Raw genomic sequence first — 19,726 nt, 5'->3', positions numbered from 1 at the left:
CGACACTCCCGTGAGCGCCGCGGGCTTACTTAGGCCGTTCATTCGGTAAGTGAAAGCGCGGCTGAAGATTCCCACCCCGCATTCCAAGACTCCCTTGGCCAACACCCCTTGGTTTACAACCACTGTTACGCATGAAATTCTGTGGTTTGCAGCAGCGGGGACGAGGCTGTGAGGGGCCACCGTCCCTGGCTTAGGTCTGGTGCGGAGGGTGGGAGGATGGGGGTCAGACAGGCACGCGCCCCCCTGCACCCGCGGCGCACCTGCTGAGGGGGGCTGGCGCCCAGGCGAGCAGACCGGCCACACGGCGCTGCTGGAGGTGTGGGGCAGGTGGGTGACGCCCTCAGCACGAGACGTGGGGGGACCACGCAGGGGAAGTGGACATGCAAAGTGGCTTCTCGATGAAGAAGCGAATCACCAGAAAGCCCTCAGGACCCTGACACAATCGCCACAGACGCGCCTATAATTCTGACCCCACAGCCACCAGCACCGCCCACCCCACAGCGAAAGCTCGCAGCAGTCTGGAGTCGGGCCGTGTCAGCGGCACCGCCCGTGTGGCATCCACAGGGTTCCTCTTCACGTGGGGCGCATGTGGCCTTCAGAGTGCGTCCCTCAGGGGACAGCACAGGGCGCTGTGGCCAGGCCGCCCTCCGGCGTGGGACTCGCGAGCCGCCCTCCGCCCCATCTCACCACCGCATTGCGCTCCACTCTGGCCCGGATCTGGTCGACTTTGCCTTCTATCACCCGGGGAAATATTGAAGAATCTGCTCCTTTGCAGAACAGATAGATTTCTCCTATAAAGTGAGGAGAGAAACAAAGACATTTAATCATACTAGAGGGAAGACTAGATTATTCTTCACATTGTGCTTTTATGAAGAAACAAAAACAGGAACACCAGCGCTGAGACCGTCCTAGGGATTTCCTGAGACCTGTTACCACGTGCAGTCAGGAGAAAGTTAAATCGTCCTTCCCGTGGCCTTAAAGCTCACGGGGAGTTGAGGACCAGGAAGAAGCCCAGTGTCACCACTGCTGGGTGGCCCCCGGGGGGGCGGTAAGCACACGGGGGCGTGGCCGGCCTACACGCAGCCCCACGCGGAGATGCTGCAGCTGGGTGTCCATCCTTCGCACCAACAAGACCCACGGGACGCCTGTTGTGCAATGTCCCCCACACCTCAAGTCACGTCCTGACGGCTTCGCACGAGCTTGTGTGGCAGACACATGCTTCCCCCCGAGATAAACCAATTTTCTGTTCCAGGTAAGCAGGGAAACTCCAGCCAAGACCAAGAGGCGAGAACAAGAGAGAAGACACCAGCTCTGGTCAAGAGGCCCCCGCTCCTGGAGGCTCCTCTTCCAGCCACGAATCTCCGGGCCCGGAAAGTCATGTGGCACTTCACCAGGCCGGCTTTGTGTGTGCGCGGCTGCTGGACAGGTGGGACAAGGGACGAGTGCGCCTGGACAAGGGCGCCTGAACTCCGCGGCGGCGTCTGGAGCCCCACTGACCCCAGAAGGGACTCACTCCTGTGGCACACAGTGCGACATCCGAAACAGCACAACTGATGCTCGCGAATGTCCTGAGACTAAACCAAGGCTCAGGTCAACCTACGGCCAGAAAGGATGGCATCTAGTGACGTCCAGGCCGCCAGCACATGGGGCTGGGCTGGGGCCCCGCAGGGCAGGGCGCCCGATCCCCGCAGGCCCGCCAACTGTGCGGGTTTGTGGCTGGATTCTGGTCACGAGCCACAAAGACTGGAGGCTGGGCTGGCCCCACAACCAGCCTGGGGCAGAGCCCACTCCTGACTCCAGACCTCACTTCTTCAGATGTGGTTTTACAGCCAGAAGGGCAGTCGAGACGACTTCATGAAAAATCATGAGGATTTGCGGTAACGGCTTGTCACTGTCTCAACCTGTCACTCCCTCACACATGCTCCAAGTGGGACGTGTTTGGCCCTGGGACTTGGTTACGGACAGCCTCTGACATAAAAATATCCGGAGTGTGAATCAGACTTCACTCTGCAAAAGACAAGAGCCGCTCTGTGGATCTTTGGAGGTTGCTCTTCCAGTTCTGTAAACAAGAGGCCAGTCAGCAGAGGAAAGCCCACACGGGCGTCACCCGCCACCCAGCGAGCTGTGGCCACAGGGCCTTGTGGTCTCCTGTACCCACCAGGCTGAAAACCAGAGCAATTAGCCTCATCTCCAGGGATGCATTACCACTTGAAGAACAACCTGTTTAATTAATTATTCAAACTTCTCTTGAAATTAATTGGTGCCGTGGCTGGTTCAGATGCCACGTGGTCTGTCCCAGTAAGCCTGCAGCGCTGCAGGGGAACCCCTGGGAACGGGCAGAAGCCTCCCCACGGAAGGGGCCCTGGACCGGCCTGACTGCCGTGGACATGATTCCTAACGTGACTGCGCTCCTTCTGCAGCCCCGCGAAGCCCTTCTGCGGGAGGGTGGCGGTCGCTTCCCAGGGTTCCGCCCTGCGGGCGCCCAGCCCCACAGAAAGCACAGAGGGGGCGGGAGTTGGTGAGTAACGGCGGCGCAGTCACGCCTCCGGCTCATGAACCGTCTCCCAGACGTGACCCAGCTGCAAGACGGCGCATCCATCCCCACAGGGAACGCCACATGGCGAAGGGCCAGTGAGGTCAAGTTCCAATTCGATGCCCTTCTTCCAGGGCACTGAGTGGCTTCAACCCTGGGGAGGGCGCATGGACCGCGCGGTGGAGCCGCCCGCCCCCGCACGCCCGAGCACAGCTGGGTGTGTTCTTCAACATTCTGGGTGACTGTTTCCCACGACCTGCTGACCGAGTGGCAGAACATCTCCAGTGTTACAGGCAGCATTTACGCTATGTTGTGTCCCGAGACACTCGGTGCAGGTCTCACTGGCTGGGCCACGCCAGTCCGCCATGCTGACGACGGGCTCAGGGGTGAGGGGACCACACAGGGACAGCACCCAGAGCGGCCATGTGCCTTCCCCAGGCTCGTCGTCCAGCACCCCGGAAAGTGACTCACAGGGTTCTGCCGCAAGATGCACCCCCCAACCTCACATCGTCCTCTGCGGCCTGAGGAGGAAGACAAGCCGTTGCCGGCCCCCCCAGAACCCCATCACAAGGCTCCTGCTTAAGGACATCGACCGCCTTTGCCTCCTGTTGTAACAAAGGACACTGGTGACACAAAATCCCCAGCGTGCCTTCAGTCACTATGTCAGGCTCAGTCTGTTTGGTTTCAGGATGGTGGCTGTATTTGGTTGCTTACCAGGCAACCTTCCAAAGACATAAACACAGCCTGGTGTTGCCTAAGAAACAAAAAGGAATAAGATCCCACATCTTTTGCTGAGAGGCCATTTTGAAATTGCGACTGCATTAAGTAAATTGAACTGAGCGGTATTGATTCAGTGCTCAGGAGCAGCGCAGGACTGCCCGCACGCTGAAAACAGTCTAGCTTCTGTATCCAGGATGCTTATGGTCTGGCCAGGTCAGAAGACAGATGAACAGCTCACCTGATTGACGCAGCCAGGAAGGCTCCCTACCAGGTGGCTGCTGAGCTACCCTCGGAAAAGTGCAAACCAGCAAGAGGCCCTCCAGGTGGAAATGCCCTAACAGGTAGAGGCCTCCAGGTGGAACCGTCCCAACAGGTAGAGGCCTCTAGGTGGAAAAGTCCCACCATGTAGACAGCCTCTGGGTGGAAAAGTCCCACCAAGCAGAGGACCTCTGGGTGGAAAAGTTCTTCCAGGTAGAGGGCCTCCAGGTGGAAAAGTCCCTCCAGGTAGAGGGCCTCTGGGTGGAAAAGTCCCACCAGGTAGATGGCCTCCAGGTGTAAAAGTCCCTCCAGGTAGAGGGCCTCTAGGTGGAAAAGTCCCACCAAGCAGAGGACCTCCAGGTGGAAAAGTCCTTCCAGGTAGAGAGCCTCCAGGTGGAAAAATCCCACCAGGCAGATGGCCTCCGCGTGGAAAAGTCCCACCAAGCAGAGGACCTCCGGGTGGAAAAGTCCTTCCAGGTAGAGGGCCTCCGGGTGGAAACATCCCTCCAGGCAGAGGGCCTCCAGGTAGAAAAATCCCACCAAGTAGAGAGCTCCAGGTAGAAACATGCACATTTGGGGTTGGCCTGGGGTGGAAAACTGGGAAGGCAGCTCAGGGCATCAGTGCTAGACACCGGAGAAGTCTGCCTGACACAGCAGGTGCCTCAGGGCACCGGCAGGATCTTTAGGATGGACATGGTGGCAGGAAACTGGAAGGCTGCGGGTGGGTGACATTAGGCTGCTGTGTGTGGCGGCTGCAGGGAGGGAGGAGAGACCCTGCAGGACCTGCCAGTCAAGCGGGACCCACAGGGGCTGCACCTGCGCCAGGTGCGATGCTGAGGAGCCCTGTGACCTGTGGTGGGCTCACCTCGTTTTTTTTACAGAGAACGAATGGTTAGATTCTAAAGCTCCTATAGAATGCAAGCATGAGAATAAAACCACCACAACATATAATTCAAAAAATCAAAGGAAAAAGACATTCCTACCTGTAGCAGATTTTACAATCACACTCATTCTCCTCCTTACTGAGTCAAAACTCAAAATTTCCAGCAATTCAAACCTGAAAAAGAGATCAAAAATTGCTTTTATTACCTATCTGGCTCTTGAAGTCCTGGAACTGGGGAAGCACAGCACTTCCCAGGGCAGAGCGTCTGGGGTGTCCTGTGCCCTGTCCTCATGCCCGCCCCGTCGGGATGCACGGGGCAGGGACTGTGCTCCTGGCGGCTGGGAGGAGGGGGAGGCTGAGGCCAGGTTCCCGCGGGCTCAACCCCGGCCCAAGGTGCCCTGGGAGTCTGTCCACCACACCACCTGCACGTTCACGTCCCTGAGTTCTGAACACGGACTCACAGGCCTATCAGAGCTGGCAATCCTGGCAATACACCAGTGTCCTTAAGTTCATAAAAATCATTTAAGCGAAGAAAACCGATACGCAGGCGGCTCGTACGGTCATTATCAAAGACCATGATTTCTGCTGGCATTTGAAGTACTGACGGTAGTTCAGCCACCCCGACAGACGCCCCCGGAAACTCCTCGGGGTCCAGAGACCCCAGCTGCGGCTAAGGGGGGCGGTGAGCCTCACGGTGCCGGCCGGCTTGCAAGCTGGAGGGGGGCCCGTGCCCCGCTGGGCAGCACCCCGAGGGTGTCCTCCCCTCCGCGGGGGCCCACCTGTCGCCTCGGGTGGAGCCCGGAGCCCGACAGCAGGCGGGGCTCTGCCCTCCGCAGGTGGTCGCGCAGCTCCTGGAGCCGCCAGCGCCCCAGGGACAGCGCCACTGCGCCGACCCAGGACCGGCAGCCAGTCCCAGTCGGGGCTCGCCACCCCTGCCGACGCAGGATCCACGTTTCTTAAGGAAACGTTAAAATCCAGGGGTTTTTGCGGCCACGACCACCAAGCCTGACGTTCTCTGCCACCTGTCTTTGCCTGTACCCGTTATCGCAAGTTTATTTAGAAAGGCGAGCCGGAGCCCCGAGCCAAGACTCAAGATATGCCCTCTGTCTCTGGGACCAGCCGTCTCTGACGGACACGGTCACGACACCGAACACGTGTGGTTCCTGGAGACAGACGGGAGCCATGAGCATCAGAGCGGCTCAGACTGACTGCAGGGCGTCTGGAGACTGGGGAGCGCGGCGTCGTGGGGCCACTCAGCGCAGACACCCCAGACGCTGCAGGGACGCCCAGAGCCTCATCTGGGACGGCTCCGAGCGAGCGCTCCCGGGGGTGCCACACCGCCCAGCCTGCGGGCGATGTTCCGGGGCCGTCACAGAGGAAGGGGAGGAAGGCATGGGAGTGGGACGGGGGCCTGGGGTTTCCCCACGAAGACCACGGTGAGCAGGAGTCTTTCCACCTGGCATAAACATGCAGTGCGCTCACCTTTCCACGTCGTTCTCCCTATTTAAGATCTCCATGTAGTTGTTCTTCAGCCGCAGGTATGTGAAGCCAAGTCTGCAAAGAGGAGGGCAAATCGGAGCTCAATTTCTAGTTCTGATGCTCCTCCTTCAGACATTTAAGTCTGGGGAAAGCTTTCTTGTCAAGAAAAGTAACTGTGGTAAAACAGAGCTTGCGAACTGAATTACACACTAAGGAGATTAAAATAGTGATTTATTCACCGGCTCAAGAAACTCTCCCAGAGTGAACAGAATTTCTGACCTATCCCGCCCTCGGACTGGTAAGCGTCAGCGGGTTCCAGAAGGACAAGGGCGGGTCTGTGGACTGGCCCCTGTAGGGTTCCCTTCTTGCTTACTGAGCAGTGGGGCTCTTAGCCAGGGTCACCGTGTCACAATTACAAGGACCCTGAGAGACTGTCAGTCTCCAGGACAACCTCTCATTGTACTGATCCGGGAACCATGATCCAGCGCCAGCAGCCAGGCAACAAACGTCCGCAGAGCGTGGACCACATAACCCCCGCTCCTCCACCAACACACCCGGTGGTGTGGTGCGGAGACAAGGGCGTGGCTCCTGGACGCCAGGAGCTCAGAGATGGGGAGGTGGACGCGTCATCCCCACACAGCTGTGGCCACAATGATGCAAGGGGGCCGTGGGACCGTGGGGACAGGGTGTCCACTCGCCCCAGCTCGAGCTGACAGGCTTCCTGGAGGTGAGTCTACCATGGCTGGCAGGCACAGCCCATCCTAAATTCTGATATATGGTGCACTTCTGAGCGCTCGTTAGGACTGACAAAGACGACTTGCCGTAAAGTGCATCTAAGATTGTCTGCATTTTTAACAGAATTGAGGAGAACCGCCCATTTAAGACTGCGATAAAGAGAATCCACAGCCAGGCATTTACTCCAAACAGACATAAGCAATGCGCCTGAACAAGAATTTAGAACAGTCCTAAGAATGCTGGGCTTGAAAAAAGCATAGAGGACACGGAGAAACCCTGTCCGCAGAGATAAAAGACCTAAAAACTAGTCAGGCCGAAATAAAAAATGCTGTAACTGAGAAGCAGAAGCGACTGGACGTAATCACAGCGAGGGTGAGGAAGCAGAAGACGGAACAGGTGACACAGAAGACGGAATTCTGGAAAATGACGAAGCTGAAAAGACAGCGACGGAGTCCGGCAATGGTAATGGCTGCTTCTCACGCCGGCAGCAGGCTGTGAGCGGGAGGGACCCTCACCCGCCAGCACGGAGGTGGAGGACACGGGGCATGAAGCCTCCACCTGCCCGCCCACCCTGCAGCCAGGGTCCCGGCACAGGGCCACCCCTGGACGCTCCAGGGCCAGCCCACAGTCAGGGGAGACCGTGTCGGCACGGCCCCCGCGAGCCACACCCACCCAGGGACCTACCTCTGGACACCCTCGACGAGGGCCACCTCGTCAGGAGAAGACGAGATGTACACACAGGATTTCCCCGAGTCTGGCGACTTCCTCGGGCCGTCCACGTCATCGTCATCCTTCACCTGGATGGTGTGGCACAGACACAGGGCCCGGAAAAACAGCTCTTCTCGCTCCTACACAAGCACGGCACAAAGCCCCCCAGATCTATGCCATATCAGCCTCAAGTACACAGAAAATACGCAGAAGACAGGGAACAATGAAACAGCACATGCCGCCGTGGGCGTCAGGAGCCATGAATTAGGATCGGGTCCGGTGCTCACGGGGAGGAGTGGAAGCGTGGCTTCTCTTCATTCTCCAGCACTTCTCAGCAGGGGAGGTGAGGACACCGGCTCAAGGTCAGAGGAGGTGAACTCGGCATCCTGGAGCCTGGATGCCCTGCGGGGGCCCTGACCACCTTCCCAGGGGCGCTGGGGTGTGGCCGAGGCCCACGTGGGCCAGACCACGGGCCCTCCCTCTGAGACTCTGCCCTGAAAGAGCAGTTTCCACGTGGAAACCGTCTGAGGCAGACGTGGCAGGGGATACGGTGGTGCCCTCGGTCCCTAGGGGATATCACGGCACCACCTGCCAAGGCGAGCTGCCCTGCGTCCCCAGGGGACCCTGCACAGGGCTCTGCGGTCACCAAGGTTTTAGGAATGATCTTCTCACTGACCATGTGACCATGGTGAGGGGTCACAGCACCTCCCGGAGATGCTGAGGTCTGGAGTCACAGGGCTTGGGCGTGTGTGCACGTGTGCCTGTGTGTACATGCATGTGCATGCGAGCACGTGGGCATGTGTCTGTGTGTGCATGTGTGTACATACAATGCACATGTGAGCATATGGGACATGCATCTGTGTGTGCACACATATGAGGGTGTGTGTGCGTGCACATACATGCTTGTGAGCATGACGGGCATTCGTGTACATGTTAGTGTGTGCACATGCGTGAGGATGTGTGCACATGGGATGGGTCTATGTGCACGTGTGTATACATGCAATACACAGGGGAGTGGGGGCACGCCTGGGTGTGTGTGTGCACATGGGCGCACGTGTCCCTGTGTGTGCATACACATGTGCATACGTGCTTGAGCCGGAGTATGCACACGCGTGTGAGCACAATGGTGTGCACAGCCACTTTACTCTCAGCCCACTACACGCCCTGACTTCCACATAGCTGTGACCGTGGACTCACGGGCAGGAAATGGTGGCGTGCCACGGTTCCCGACGCGGGTCGCCAGGGGATCCAGGGACACGGGGTGGCGCCGGTCTGCCTTGTGCTCAGGGACCTGGGGACAGCGTGGCGGTGATGGCCCCCAGGGAACACACATGCGGGGGTGCGTGGCCACCTACCCTGGCGCCGGCGCCCGGGGAGGAGTCGATCATGTCGATGCCAAAGGTGCCGGGGAGCACCTGCCCGTTGCACACGGCATGTGGCACGTACACGTGGCCCTCGATGCAGCACTCCTTGAACTCCATGTTGTTCTCCGTGAGCGTACCGGTTTTGTCCGTGAAGATGTACTCGACCTGCGGACACACAGTGCCGCTGTGTGGGGCTGGCCAGGGCTGCATGACCTTGTCAGAGAAGGAGCCACCCGCCGAATCAGAGCCCAGCGCAGCCTCGCTTCCTAACATCAACGTTCCCCACGGGAAGGGGCCTCTCCGGGCGGGCCCCCCACACCGCCGGGGCAGGCGGAACTGCACGCGGGCCGGCTCCCCAGCCTCCTCCAGCGTCTGCCAGGGCTGAGCGGTCCCGATCCAGATGCGTAGGAGGTGTAGGCGAGGGCTTCACGCTCCCCAGAAAACGACGGTTTCCCTGTTGCCTCTCAGTCTACGGATGGAAGCACTGCGTGGAGCTGGTCTGCCGCTTCTCGGAAAGAGAGACTCGGGGCGGGGGGAGTCTTGAATCCTCTCTAACGAGAAAATCAAGGATACAGGGAGGATAAACCCGAACTTACTCTGCAAGGTCTGGGAGGTCAAAGCTCACAGTACCGTTTAGGACACAAGAATCAGAACAACAAAAGGGCAAAACAGATTTCAGACCTAAAACCATACCCAGTGTTAAGCTCTGCACTGGGCCCAATTCCGGTTATGTGTGCATCAGGAGTAACAGTGGAATTCTGGACGATGGAACAGCGGGAGGATGTCCCCATCGGCTGAAACCTGCCCGCTGCCCCCAACACGTGCCCCAGCGCACGCACAGGAGGCAGAGTGTAAGGGTCAAAGTGCAGGAGCGCAGGAAGCAGAAGAGACACACCGGCCAAGTGTTTCACGGTCTGCCTTCTTCACTTAGTCTGAGCAAGATGTTCTCTTTTGTCTTAATCCCTCTGCAGAAAATGCCTTTTCCCTGTGTGCCTGGTTCTACAAGTAAGCTCTGAGGACACAGCAGACGACCTGCAGTCCAAACGCTTGCCCAAAACACCACTGAGCCTCTCCCGTGCTCTGGACAATTAGGAGCAGGGAGCCCACGTGTGACAGGTCCCCGGCATGGTGGCTCTGTTGTTTGAAGTAACTGCCACCTGACTTTTTTCAGAGTGAGGATCAACAATAATAACGAACATCTCGGGAGGCCCCATCTTCTATTTTTTTTTTTAAGATTTTATTTATTTGAGAGAGAGAGAGAGAGCACGCGTGCAGGAGTGGGGGAGGGTCAGAGGGAAAGGGAGAAGCAGACTCCGCACTGAGCAGGGAGCCCGACACGGGGCTCGATCCCAGGACCCCGAGATCATGACCTGAGCCGAAGGCAGTCGCTTAACCGAATGAGCCACCCAGGCGCCCTGGAGGCCCGTCTTCTGAAACAACTTTCCACAAACCTCCAGAACGCTGGTGTTACAAGATAATTTGAGTCAAATTCACTGTACTAACCACTGCTCCACACTTTTCTTGTTACAGAAAGATGCTTTCCTCTAAGAATTTCTCAGGAAGACACAGCATGAACTGTGTACTGTTGCCAAGGATGTGAAATATGCAGATGTAAAGCTATTCTAGTGCCGGGTGACCGAGTCGGGGTTTCCGTGCGGCTGTCTGGGAGCAGACGATAGCCCGCAGAGCAGCACGTGCCGGAGGGGCGCCCTGAAACCCGTGCTCATCAGTAAGCAAGTTATCTCTCGGTAACAAGTACCCGTGACCCAAGGGGGTGAAGGCAGGGGTTCCCCAGCTGAGTCTGAGCGTCTGTTTACAGACTGACTCTCTGGGGTGGATTTCAGCTGCTAAAACGGCCCTGTTTGTGGGGTGCCTGGCTGGCGCAGGCAGTTAAGCATCCAATTCTTGATTTCATCTCAGGTCATGATCTCAAGGTCATGAGGTCGAGCCCCACGTCAGGCTCTATGCTCAGTGAGGCGTCTGCTGGAGGTTCTCTCCCTCTGCCCCTCCACCCCCCGTGTGCGCACGTTCTCTCCCTCAAATAAATAAAATCTTTAAAATGGCCCTGTTTGCAAAACTACTCCCCCAAATTTCTTACTTTTTTTTTTTTTTTTTAATAAATGAGTGAACTACCGTTTACCAAACGCTCTTCAGGAAAGGGTCAGGGCCAGAGCGGCAGCCTTTCCAGAGCTGGTGTCCCAGGGAAGCAGCACACCACAGCTCTGAGGCCCCATTCAGCACAGGACTGTGGTGGGGCAGGTATACGGAATCACACCCATTTTACAGATTAAGACGCTCAGGTGCACAGAGCTCGGCCACCACTGTCAGCAAACAGCAGGGCTGCAATGAGGTGTCTGAAGTCTGCGATACACCAAGCCACTGGAACGTTGAGGTCTCACTTTGCTCATCTTTAAATCAAGGAAAACTGCTCACTCTGAGTTCAGAGAAGGAAATCCGGCCTAAGAGCTGAGTGCAATGCTTGTAAAGCAGGGACTCACCAAATTTACAGCATTAAAACCCAGAATGAGCACCACTTACCAAGGCCATGGGTGAGCTTGTAACAATCAGCTAACGCAGCTGATTCTGCATAAATTGTATACAGAAAAGCACTATCAATTGTCATATAAATAAAGTATAAAAAATGAACGTGCTGTTGTGTTTCATGAGTTGTGGGATGCATCTCTAGGAATGAATGAAGGTGGAAAACTTTTCATTGGGCCATCCGGATAATGTGCCCCCATGACAGGGATCATTTAGAATCCACATGCCTGGGAACACAACACAGAGGGACACGATCATCCGCAAATCTGGGAAGAGGACGCTGCAGGTACTGACCTGTCCTAATTCTTCATTTAAATCCGAGGTGTTGACCAGAGGCCCTTCCCCTGTGTCCTCGTCAAACATTTCTTCATCCCAGGTGATGAAATATGAGCCCAGGAACTTCTGCATCTCCACCGTGACGTACATGGACACGGGGATGATGTAGTTGAAGAGGACCATGAAGGCCAGGAAGTCCGTGAACGCCCTGAGGAACTGAGAGAGCACTGTGTGATTTCCCGCACCCCCTTGCCAGCATCTCAGAGTTCTGCTCGGATTGCACTGGTGGCCATTTATAAATACAGGCGCTCTCTAAAGACAGGACACTGTGCTGGGTTCTAGAAGCGTTCATGCTGCACCCCTCATGAATTCACTGTGGGAGCCAATCCCTTTCCAGACCGTACAAGCAAATACCCAAGTAAGACAGCAGCAACCAGGGAAGGAGGCAATGGATGCACCTTCCAAATCTCTATTGCGAAGATGTCATCAGTCAAGACTTCACATTCTCCTGCCACATTTTCCTAACAACGGCCCCCAGGGTGTCTCTGATCACTGCAAAGGGGGGCACGTTCCGTACCAGGTTCCTCTGTCTTTCTGACTCGGTTTTCTGATTATACCACGGCTCGTCCCGGAACGGTTCGCTCTGCCACACGTACTTCAGGACGGTGTTTATCAGCGCTTTACTGATCAGAATGCAGAGGTACACAATGAGGAACACGTTCATGGATCTAAAACACAAGACAGCAACGATACTTAGTGATTGCTTGCTGAAGAACCCTTCTCACCCGTCAAGACAAACGTACCGTGAAGACACAGAGCAACGTGTTTTAAAGGAGCCCCCCACCATCTGCTGGCACAGTAAGAACGAGAACAGAAGCTCGCATGTATCTGAGTTCCTCCCGTGACCACAGGCGTGTGCTTCTAGGGGCCACAGGGAAAGTTTTAAAAACGGGAGAGCGGTGCACGCAGCCACACTGCTGACCGCGTGGTCTGGGAGTCAATGACTTAGGACATCCAGAAGTCAAGTCTTCTGCCATGAAGTGTCAGCCAGGGAGTGCCAAATTTAGAGATTACCACCAGGGAAGGAGGGAGGGAAATGCCCTCTGAACTGGAAAATTACTGAATCCCTGGCCAATGTCTTAGCGGATCTTGTGGAGAAGGCCTGATTTTCCAGTATCTATTTCTGAAACCTATTCATCAGTGTAGACATCTAGAAACAAATCACTCTTGCTTATTGAGAGCCAAATCTCCATTTTCACATCTGGTACAGCTGTCAACGGACAGAGAGACCCGTGATCGCACTGAGAGTAACTTGCTGAGTGCAGGCAGAAGTGACCCTCACAGTCTTCCCAAAGATCCCCAAGTCCCGCATAGCTCTGTATTAAGTAACTTATAACCACTTCAATTCAGGGATACACATGAACAAAAGGCAAGTAAGACAAAATTCTGGGCCACGTTTTCTCACAAATTCAACTCTATACTTGGTTTATCATAGTACAGATTTTACCGTTTCGTGAAAAGAACACTGTTTTCTCTGTTCATGCTTTCCTCAGGAAATAACCCAAAGCTAAAAGTGACCCAATTTTGACGTTTTCATGAATCGGCAAGAGGAGCTGTCAGGACTTTAGCCATCCGCACAAGGGAGCCTGCAGACGTGGGCTGAAGGTGTGTGGTCACTTGTGTCCCTGCAGAACAAGACTGTCTATCTGACACCCAGTGTGACCAGCTCCCTAGAGACCACGACGGAATTACTAATGGAGCCAGAAGGAAAATGCTTTCACGTCTATAGGGGCTCATGATGGTTTTAGGTCATGGAGCTTTACGCACTTCAAAGGGGTCCCGAGACTCACTTTTCTACAGCAGATCGTTTCTGGGATTTCGACTGATAATTTAATGCCATCTTGGTTTCCATGCCTGTGTAAATAGCAACACCTGTAAAGCAGAAAAGTCAACGTTAGAACTATCACACAGGCAGATCTCGCCTTCACATAGGAAGTCACACACAGCAACAGTAAAACTGAATTGTGGACAAATCATATTTTAAATTTCATTAGGCAAACTAGCTGTTCATAAAAAGAGTCCCACAACAGGATTCTTCAGACTAAAGAAATACTTTTTTTTTCCTGCATGGAGATTAATCTCTTTTTCTTGAAGATTAGATTTTACTATATTGGGTTTTCTGAAACAGGGCACACATGCATACTTTTAAATTGTCTCAATTAAAAGACAAAAATAACCCACAGAGACGGGAGATACTACCAGAGAAATGCAGCCTTTAAAAGAAATCTCCTGCGGAACTGTGTTGTGTGAGTTCTCTCATGGACATAAATTTATGTTTCTGAGTCAGAAACCGCAGACACTCAATACGCAAGCAACCCTCAAACACCACTGCCTCGTGGGTGGTGGTGATTCGCCAGGATGGGTTTTCTTCGGCTGATGACCCCTGCCACAGGGCCCAGCTCAGAGCACGGCGAGACGCGTTCACGGCAGCACGACGGACTTTAACTGCTCAATGCACCCTTAATTTTAGAAGCTGTTAGTAATGATTCACTGAGACACTGACCAAAAATCTTCTCGGTGTTCTTCAGCGTGGCTCCTCTGAGAAGCAAGTTCTCCGACCCCAGGGGCCTGCAAAGATAGGAGGAGCAGAGTAGGGCAAGGGGGCGACAGAAGCAGGTACTCGAGGGTGGGAAACCAAGGCCTGTGCCTAACAGACTCGGTTTCAAGAGGCGATCATTTAAACGTGGAGTAGCTTATATTTGGATTACGAAAGTTAGCCTGGCTCCGTGTGAGAGTGTGGCCTCTGCCCTGGGAGGTAAGACCTGCTGTGCGGAAGGACCCAGCGGGTGGCTCTTCAAGGTGCCCGCTCTCTGGCGGGGCCTTGTCAGGAATGCGGGCTCCCAGCCCACCCAGACCAACTGAAGGGCCCCGAATTTCTGAGAAGGTGGTGTGTGACTCAAGAGGATTCAGCTGTTCCCAGCACATCCTCAGGGAGACTCCACGAGTCTTGCGAGATCCGGTCTTACTTTCAAATATGGGAACACCATGTGCATTCATCCACACGGCAGTCAAATGCACAAGGACCCTCTGCACGCAGGTGGCCTCCAAATCTGGAACCTCCCTTGCACCTGCTACTTCGGGGCAGCAACAACCAAGGAAGTTAAAGATCACTCATGAAGAACAAGCAGGCCCTAAGCACTCAAGACTCAACAGTGAGCAACAGACCACGTCTCTGCCTTTCGGGGTTCGTGTTCTTGGGACTCCCCTGTTGGTGGATTCCTCATTGCTTCTCATTTCCCAAGAGCAGAAGAGAGTAAGAAGCAGAATGCAACTCTGCAATGTTGCTGCTATATCAGCATTCTACTGATTCCGTTTGCAGGGTGAAGGGACCCATGCTCTTGCCTTTTCAGTGCACGAAATGTCCCATCACCACAGTAAGTGCAGAGCCTACTGAACACCACAGACTTAGGCGTGCTCCGTCTAGTCAGCTGTCGCAGCTCGGGGCCAGATCCGGCTGAGGACGAGGGCGGGAGGCTGCTGCCCCAGGGGACACCTGACCCGGCGCGTCTGCCCAGGGCAGCTCCACGGTCTTGGCTCTCATGCAGGGCCTAAGTGCCACAGACGCTCAGGGGCTGCCCACTCGCTGTCGGTCCTCTCACAGGGACTGCAGCCTCTGCAAGCTTACAATGCCCATTGAACATGCTTATGAAAACAAATGGCCCTTTTTAAAAGTGTCTTTGAGGGCGCTCGTGTGGCTCAGTTGGTTTGGCGACTGCCGTCAGCTCGGGTCACGATCCTGGAGTCCCGGGATCGAGTCCCGCATCGGGCTCCCTGCTCGGCGGGGAGTCTGCTTCTCCCTCTGACCCTCCCCCCTCTCATGTGCTCTCTCTCATTCTCTCTCTCAAATAAATAAAAATCTTTTAAAAAAAAAATAAATAAAAGTGTCTTTGGGAGGTCAAAAAATAATTTATTTTAAAAAGTACTTTGCTTCTAGTTTGGACAGGAGGACAAAGAAGTACCACTCTGAACGGATGAAGACTACGATATATAATTCATCACCGTTCACATCACGAATTTATGAATACCTGTAATACCCAAATATTAAAAGCCTGCTGAATAGTGTGAGTACTTAAAGAGCAAAAAAGAATTAGTATCAACATGTGAAATATATTAGTTATGACCTTCCCAAGCTACTCAGCATTAAACTTTGTCTGAACGTGAAGCAGGAAAAGCCGACAGCGTTTATTTCTTCTGCTTCGTCCCAGCGGCACTCTGAGTAAATCCAAATCTACTTCATCCTCCAGCAGTACTTCTCACGAGACACAGAAATGCAGGTTGTTTCTGCACAGAAACTAGGAACATCCTGTAGACTAGCATCTGTTTCGGGAAGACCACAGCCGTGCCTCCACGACCTCTCAGAAGCACCATGAACGTGCTGATGGAGCTTGGCCATGACCCATGAAGCGCACAAACCATTTCCATGAAACACAATTTCAAGAGGGGCCCTAGGGTCTTACATTTATTACCATCTATTTCCTATTGAGATTATTTCTACTTCTAGGCAACCGTTTTCCTTGACACACAAGGTAACACCAGGACATCGACAATCTGGAGACCACTTAAGTGGAAAGAAAAATGATTTCTCCAACGCAGGAGAGGCAGGGGTTACAGAAAACGTCAGCTCCAAATCCTACTCCAAGTCAACTTCCTACCCTGTCCGTCTCGATCACCTCGACAGCAAAGACCCACCAGACCTGGACACTATGTCCAGACGACACACCCACAGGCCTGGAGACGTGGCGAGCCGGTGCCGGATGAGAGCGGACCACACGCGTCCAGCACTGGCTGGCTCTGGGGCGCTGCCACCTCGAGGGTGCGGGTCCCTGTCACAACCTGCGGGTGTGACGGATCCCAGACCGCTATGATGAAGCAGGAGAGCACACCCACCTGCCACCTACACGGTCCCTAGATGAGACACATCCCCTTAAATCTAGACAGAATCTAGAACGAAAACAGTGTCCCAGGGATGATCTCGAGGAGACGATACATTCCAGTAAGATGGCCTCAAGTCAGAAACGGCCCAGCTTCGTGGCAGAACCTCATCCATAAAGGCTGAAGGGCACTTCTCAGGGGCGGCGGCTCACTGTCAGATGGGCTCCTAACACTGCTTCCGATGAGCGCCATCAGCTTGTTGGCACCAACAGCTATGCTCACAAGAGAAACCAAAGAAGACAGCAGGACCTGGACCTTTGCTAAAGCAGAACTCTACTTCCCAAACCCAACGGAGCAGCAACAAGGAAAGCCTCTGATCGGAAACAGAATTCCCTGTAATCTGACAGCATGGATGACAAGAGTGCCGCTGTCCTCACCTCACCACGGGGTCGTTCTGATCGTTGTAGACGTTGATGCGGCCGACGAACCTGGCAACAAGAAGTCAGATCAGTGCCACGCAGCTGGGGCGGGAGGGAGGCCGGCCCCACACCGTCCGCACCCGTCTCCAGCTTCCAGGGCGGGAGCCCGCTCAAAAGCTCATTGGCTTCCTCCCTGTTTCTTCTTTTACTTTCTGTCCTCATTCGCCCATGACTCCAAGGATTTTCCTTAAAATTGGTTCCTCAAATTACAGAAAATCATTTTTTCTTCAATAAACTTAGTTCCGTTAAGCCAGTCCAAATATTTGCACAAATAGCTACAGATTTTAATGTTGCTGAACTATGAGAATATTAAGTGAACTGTTTTATTTCTGGCTCGGTCTCAATTTTTAAGCAGCGACGTACATGCTTTCCAGACGGGCGGGGTGGAGAGCAGACAGCAGCTGGGGCAGGGGGAGCGGCGGCGACAGGGAACGCCGCCCAGACTTACTTGTACAGGTCGGGCTGGGGCTGCTCACACTCAATCGTGGCATGCAAGCCGTCTATATCTTCTTCAGTATGAAACCCCTTTGTGTCCTGAACGGCGTAGTGGGTCTGTGGATCGACAAGAACGGTGAATTCACAACCCAACAAGGGACGCGCAGCTGACAGCCGGCGCCTGCCGTGCCTGTAACTAAGCCCGAGTCCGGAGCCTCGGTGCCGTGTCAGAGAGAACTATGAACACGGAAGTCACGTACCAGGAAACGCAGACTAGGGTGTGGGGATGTTAACAAGTGACGGAAGCACAAGGCTCCACCAGCCCGCTCGCCCACTGCCCTCAAGCCCTGGGAGAGCTTCTTCAAAACGGGACACCTGCATCTGTCCCTGTGACGGCTACCCGTCAGGAAACAAATCTAGGGGTCAATGTTCCTCTTCCTCACATGCTGCCTATGTGTGCACAGGGCCGTCCCCGGCATCGTGAACTGCTCGGGCCTGGCGTGCTCCCCGCACGGCCCCGCGCTCGGCATCCACCGACGGCCCCGCAAACCTGAGCGCGCCTCAGACCCTGGCGGGCTCGCGGGACACCGACTGCCCGGCCGCCCCCCGCTTCCGATGCAGTGGGTCTGGGGGGCCCGAGAACGGCATTTCTAACGTGACCCAGGCAGTGTGGATGCACCGGCCCGGACGGCATCACCAACGGGAACAGGTGGGCTGGGAGCCCAAGCGCGAGGGCCTGTGGAGATAGTGTGTCTCTGAATGTCCGCTCATCTTCCCGGCAGTCAGGTGCTGGGCGGGAAAGGGTGCCACAGGTCAAAACAGGCGGGACATAAATCACAGCAGCAGTGGCTTTTAGAACACGCTGGGGCCCCTACTGCACACCTGGGACGTCAGGAAATTTTTTTTTTTTTTTTTTTAAGATTTTCTTTATTTGAGAGAGAGAGAATGAGAGACAGAGAGCATGAGAGGGAGGAGGGTCAGAGGGAGAAGCAGACTCCCCGCCGAGCAGGGAGCCCGATGCGGGACTCGATCCCGGGACTCCAGGATCATGACCTGAGCCGAAGGCAGTCGCCCAACCAACTGAGCCACCCAGGCGCCCCACGTCAGGAAATTTCTAAGTACATCCTACAAGAGCCCCTGCAAGACAGGTCTGTCCCCATTTAAGGACGTGAAAACTGCAAAGGTTAAAAATGCCTGCCCAGGGGCGCCTGGGTGGCTCAGTCGTTAAGCGTCTGCCTTCGGCTCGGGTCATGATCCCAGGGTCCTGGGATCAGGCCCCGCGTCGGGCTCCCTGCTCTGCAGGAAGCCTGCTTCTCCCTCCCCCACTCCCCCTGCTTGTGTTCCCTCTCTCGCTGTGTCTCTGTCAAATAAATAAAATCTTTAAAAAAAAAAAAAATGCCTGCCCAAGGTCACACGGGCCGTGACTGTGACCAGTGCGGGAGCCCTGGTGTCTTTTATGGGAGGAGCTCAGTAACTCCAGCGCCCAGCCCTGGTCAGATGTGCAGATGTGACGTCAGAGAGCACACAGGACGCTGAGCACAACCGCACGAGAGGTGCTAGCCATGCTGGGGCATCCCTCCCGCAGGACGGGCACGAGGGGCCACCCGGTGCCAACAGCCGGGGTCCACGTGGCTCACCGGGTGTCAGGGACACGGGAACATGATCCCCACACTCAGACACCTGACACCACAGTCACCTGGCTCTCCCGGGGGCTTCCACCCCCCACAAACACCATCGATCGTGCCAGAATATTAGCCCTCTCGGGACGCCTACATAGGAAAGGTGCCCCAAAAGTCCCACAGGGTTTATACAATGATATGAATTACCCATAAAAGGAAGAAAATATCTCTTTCCCACCACAGAAATCCCACCATTAATTGCCATTGACCAATGCCTCAGACATGGTTGGGTCCACTGAGCCACGCTCACTAATTTCTTAAACTCCTAGGAAGCTCCCATTGTTTTAAAAATAATGAAATCTTTAAATAGTGGTATGTTCTATTCTTTTGCGATTGTTAAAGTTTCGTAGCACCAACTGGCAGTACAGAATTCCATACTGAGTATAAGAACTTAATTCTAAGTTCAGAAAATCCTTATTAAGACATTTGAACGAAAGGACACTCATTAAAGTGATAGTCCTCAAAAATCTAGACTCCCATGTGACTTTTCACATAACTCCATCTAGTTAAGACACTAATTTTGACCAGTAAAATGAAAATTTTCCAAATTCCCACAATCTACTCCTTGCATCCTGGTCCCTCCACTCAGTGACACAGCTAAGAACTAACATGAAGTCACTTCTGTTAACCCGAGTGGTTGGTGGCTATGGACCCTGAGGGGGAACAGGCAACGGTGGGATGTGGGGAGAATCAAAGTGAGGAGC

General features: G+C 54.6%; 1 protein-coding gene across 10 annotated transcripts in view; it reads right to left on the bottom strand.

The window, feature by feature from the left end:
• ATP11A (ATPase phospholipid transporting 11A) overlaps nt 1-19,726 on the bottom strand; it is a 116,707-nt gene that overhangs the window by 33,170 nt on the left and 63,811 nt on the right. For all 10 annotated transcript variants that reach the window (XR_014143922.1, XM_081815222.1, XM_081815223.1 and 7 more), the window contains exons 7-17: nt 17,357-17,460; nt 16,867-16,917; nt 14,061-14,125; nt 13,348-13,429; nt 12,075-12,225; nt 11,516-11,713; nt 8,672-8,845; nt 7,293-7,456; nt 5,877-5,948; nt 4,495-4,568; nt 688-791 (exon numbers count right to left, since the gene is read on the bottom strand). Coding sequence is in view for 9 of the 10 variants with exons in the window: in XM_081815222.1 (XP_081671348.1) it covers nt 688-791; nt 4,495-4,568; nt 5,877-5,948; nt 7,293-7,456; nt 8,672-8,845; nt 11,516-11,713; nt 12,075-12,225; nt 13,348-13,429; nt 14,061-14,125; nt 16,867-16,917; nt 17,357-17,460 (1,239 nt within the window). In the remaining variant the exon portion in view is untranslated. The remainder of the gene's footprint in view (nt 1-687; nt 792-4,494; nt 4,569-5,876; nt 5,949-7,292; nt 7,457-8,671; nt 8,846-11,515; nt 11,714-12,074; nt 12,226-13,347; nt 13,430-14,060; nt 14,126-16,866; nt 16,918-17,356; nt 17,461-19,726) is intronic.

Source organism: Leptonychotes weddellii, chromosome 3 (assembly GCF_054177405.1).
Source record: "Leptonychotes weddellii isolate Sample4059 chromosome 3, ASM5417740v2, whole genome shotgun sequence".
NCBI lineage: Eukaryota > Metazoa > Chordata > Mammalia > Carnivora > Phocidae > Leptonychotes > Leptonychotes weddellii.
Note: the sequence above shows the minus strand (reverse complement) of the source record. Positions and strands in the feature narration are given on the sequence as shown.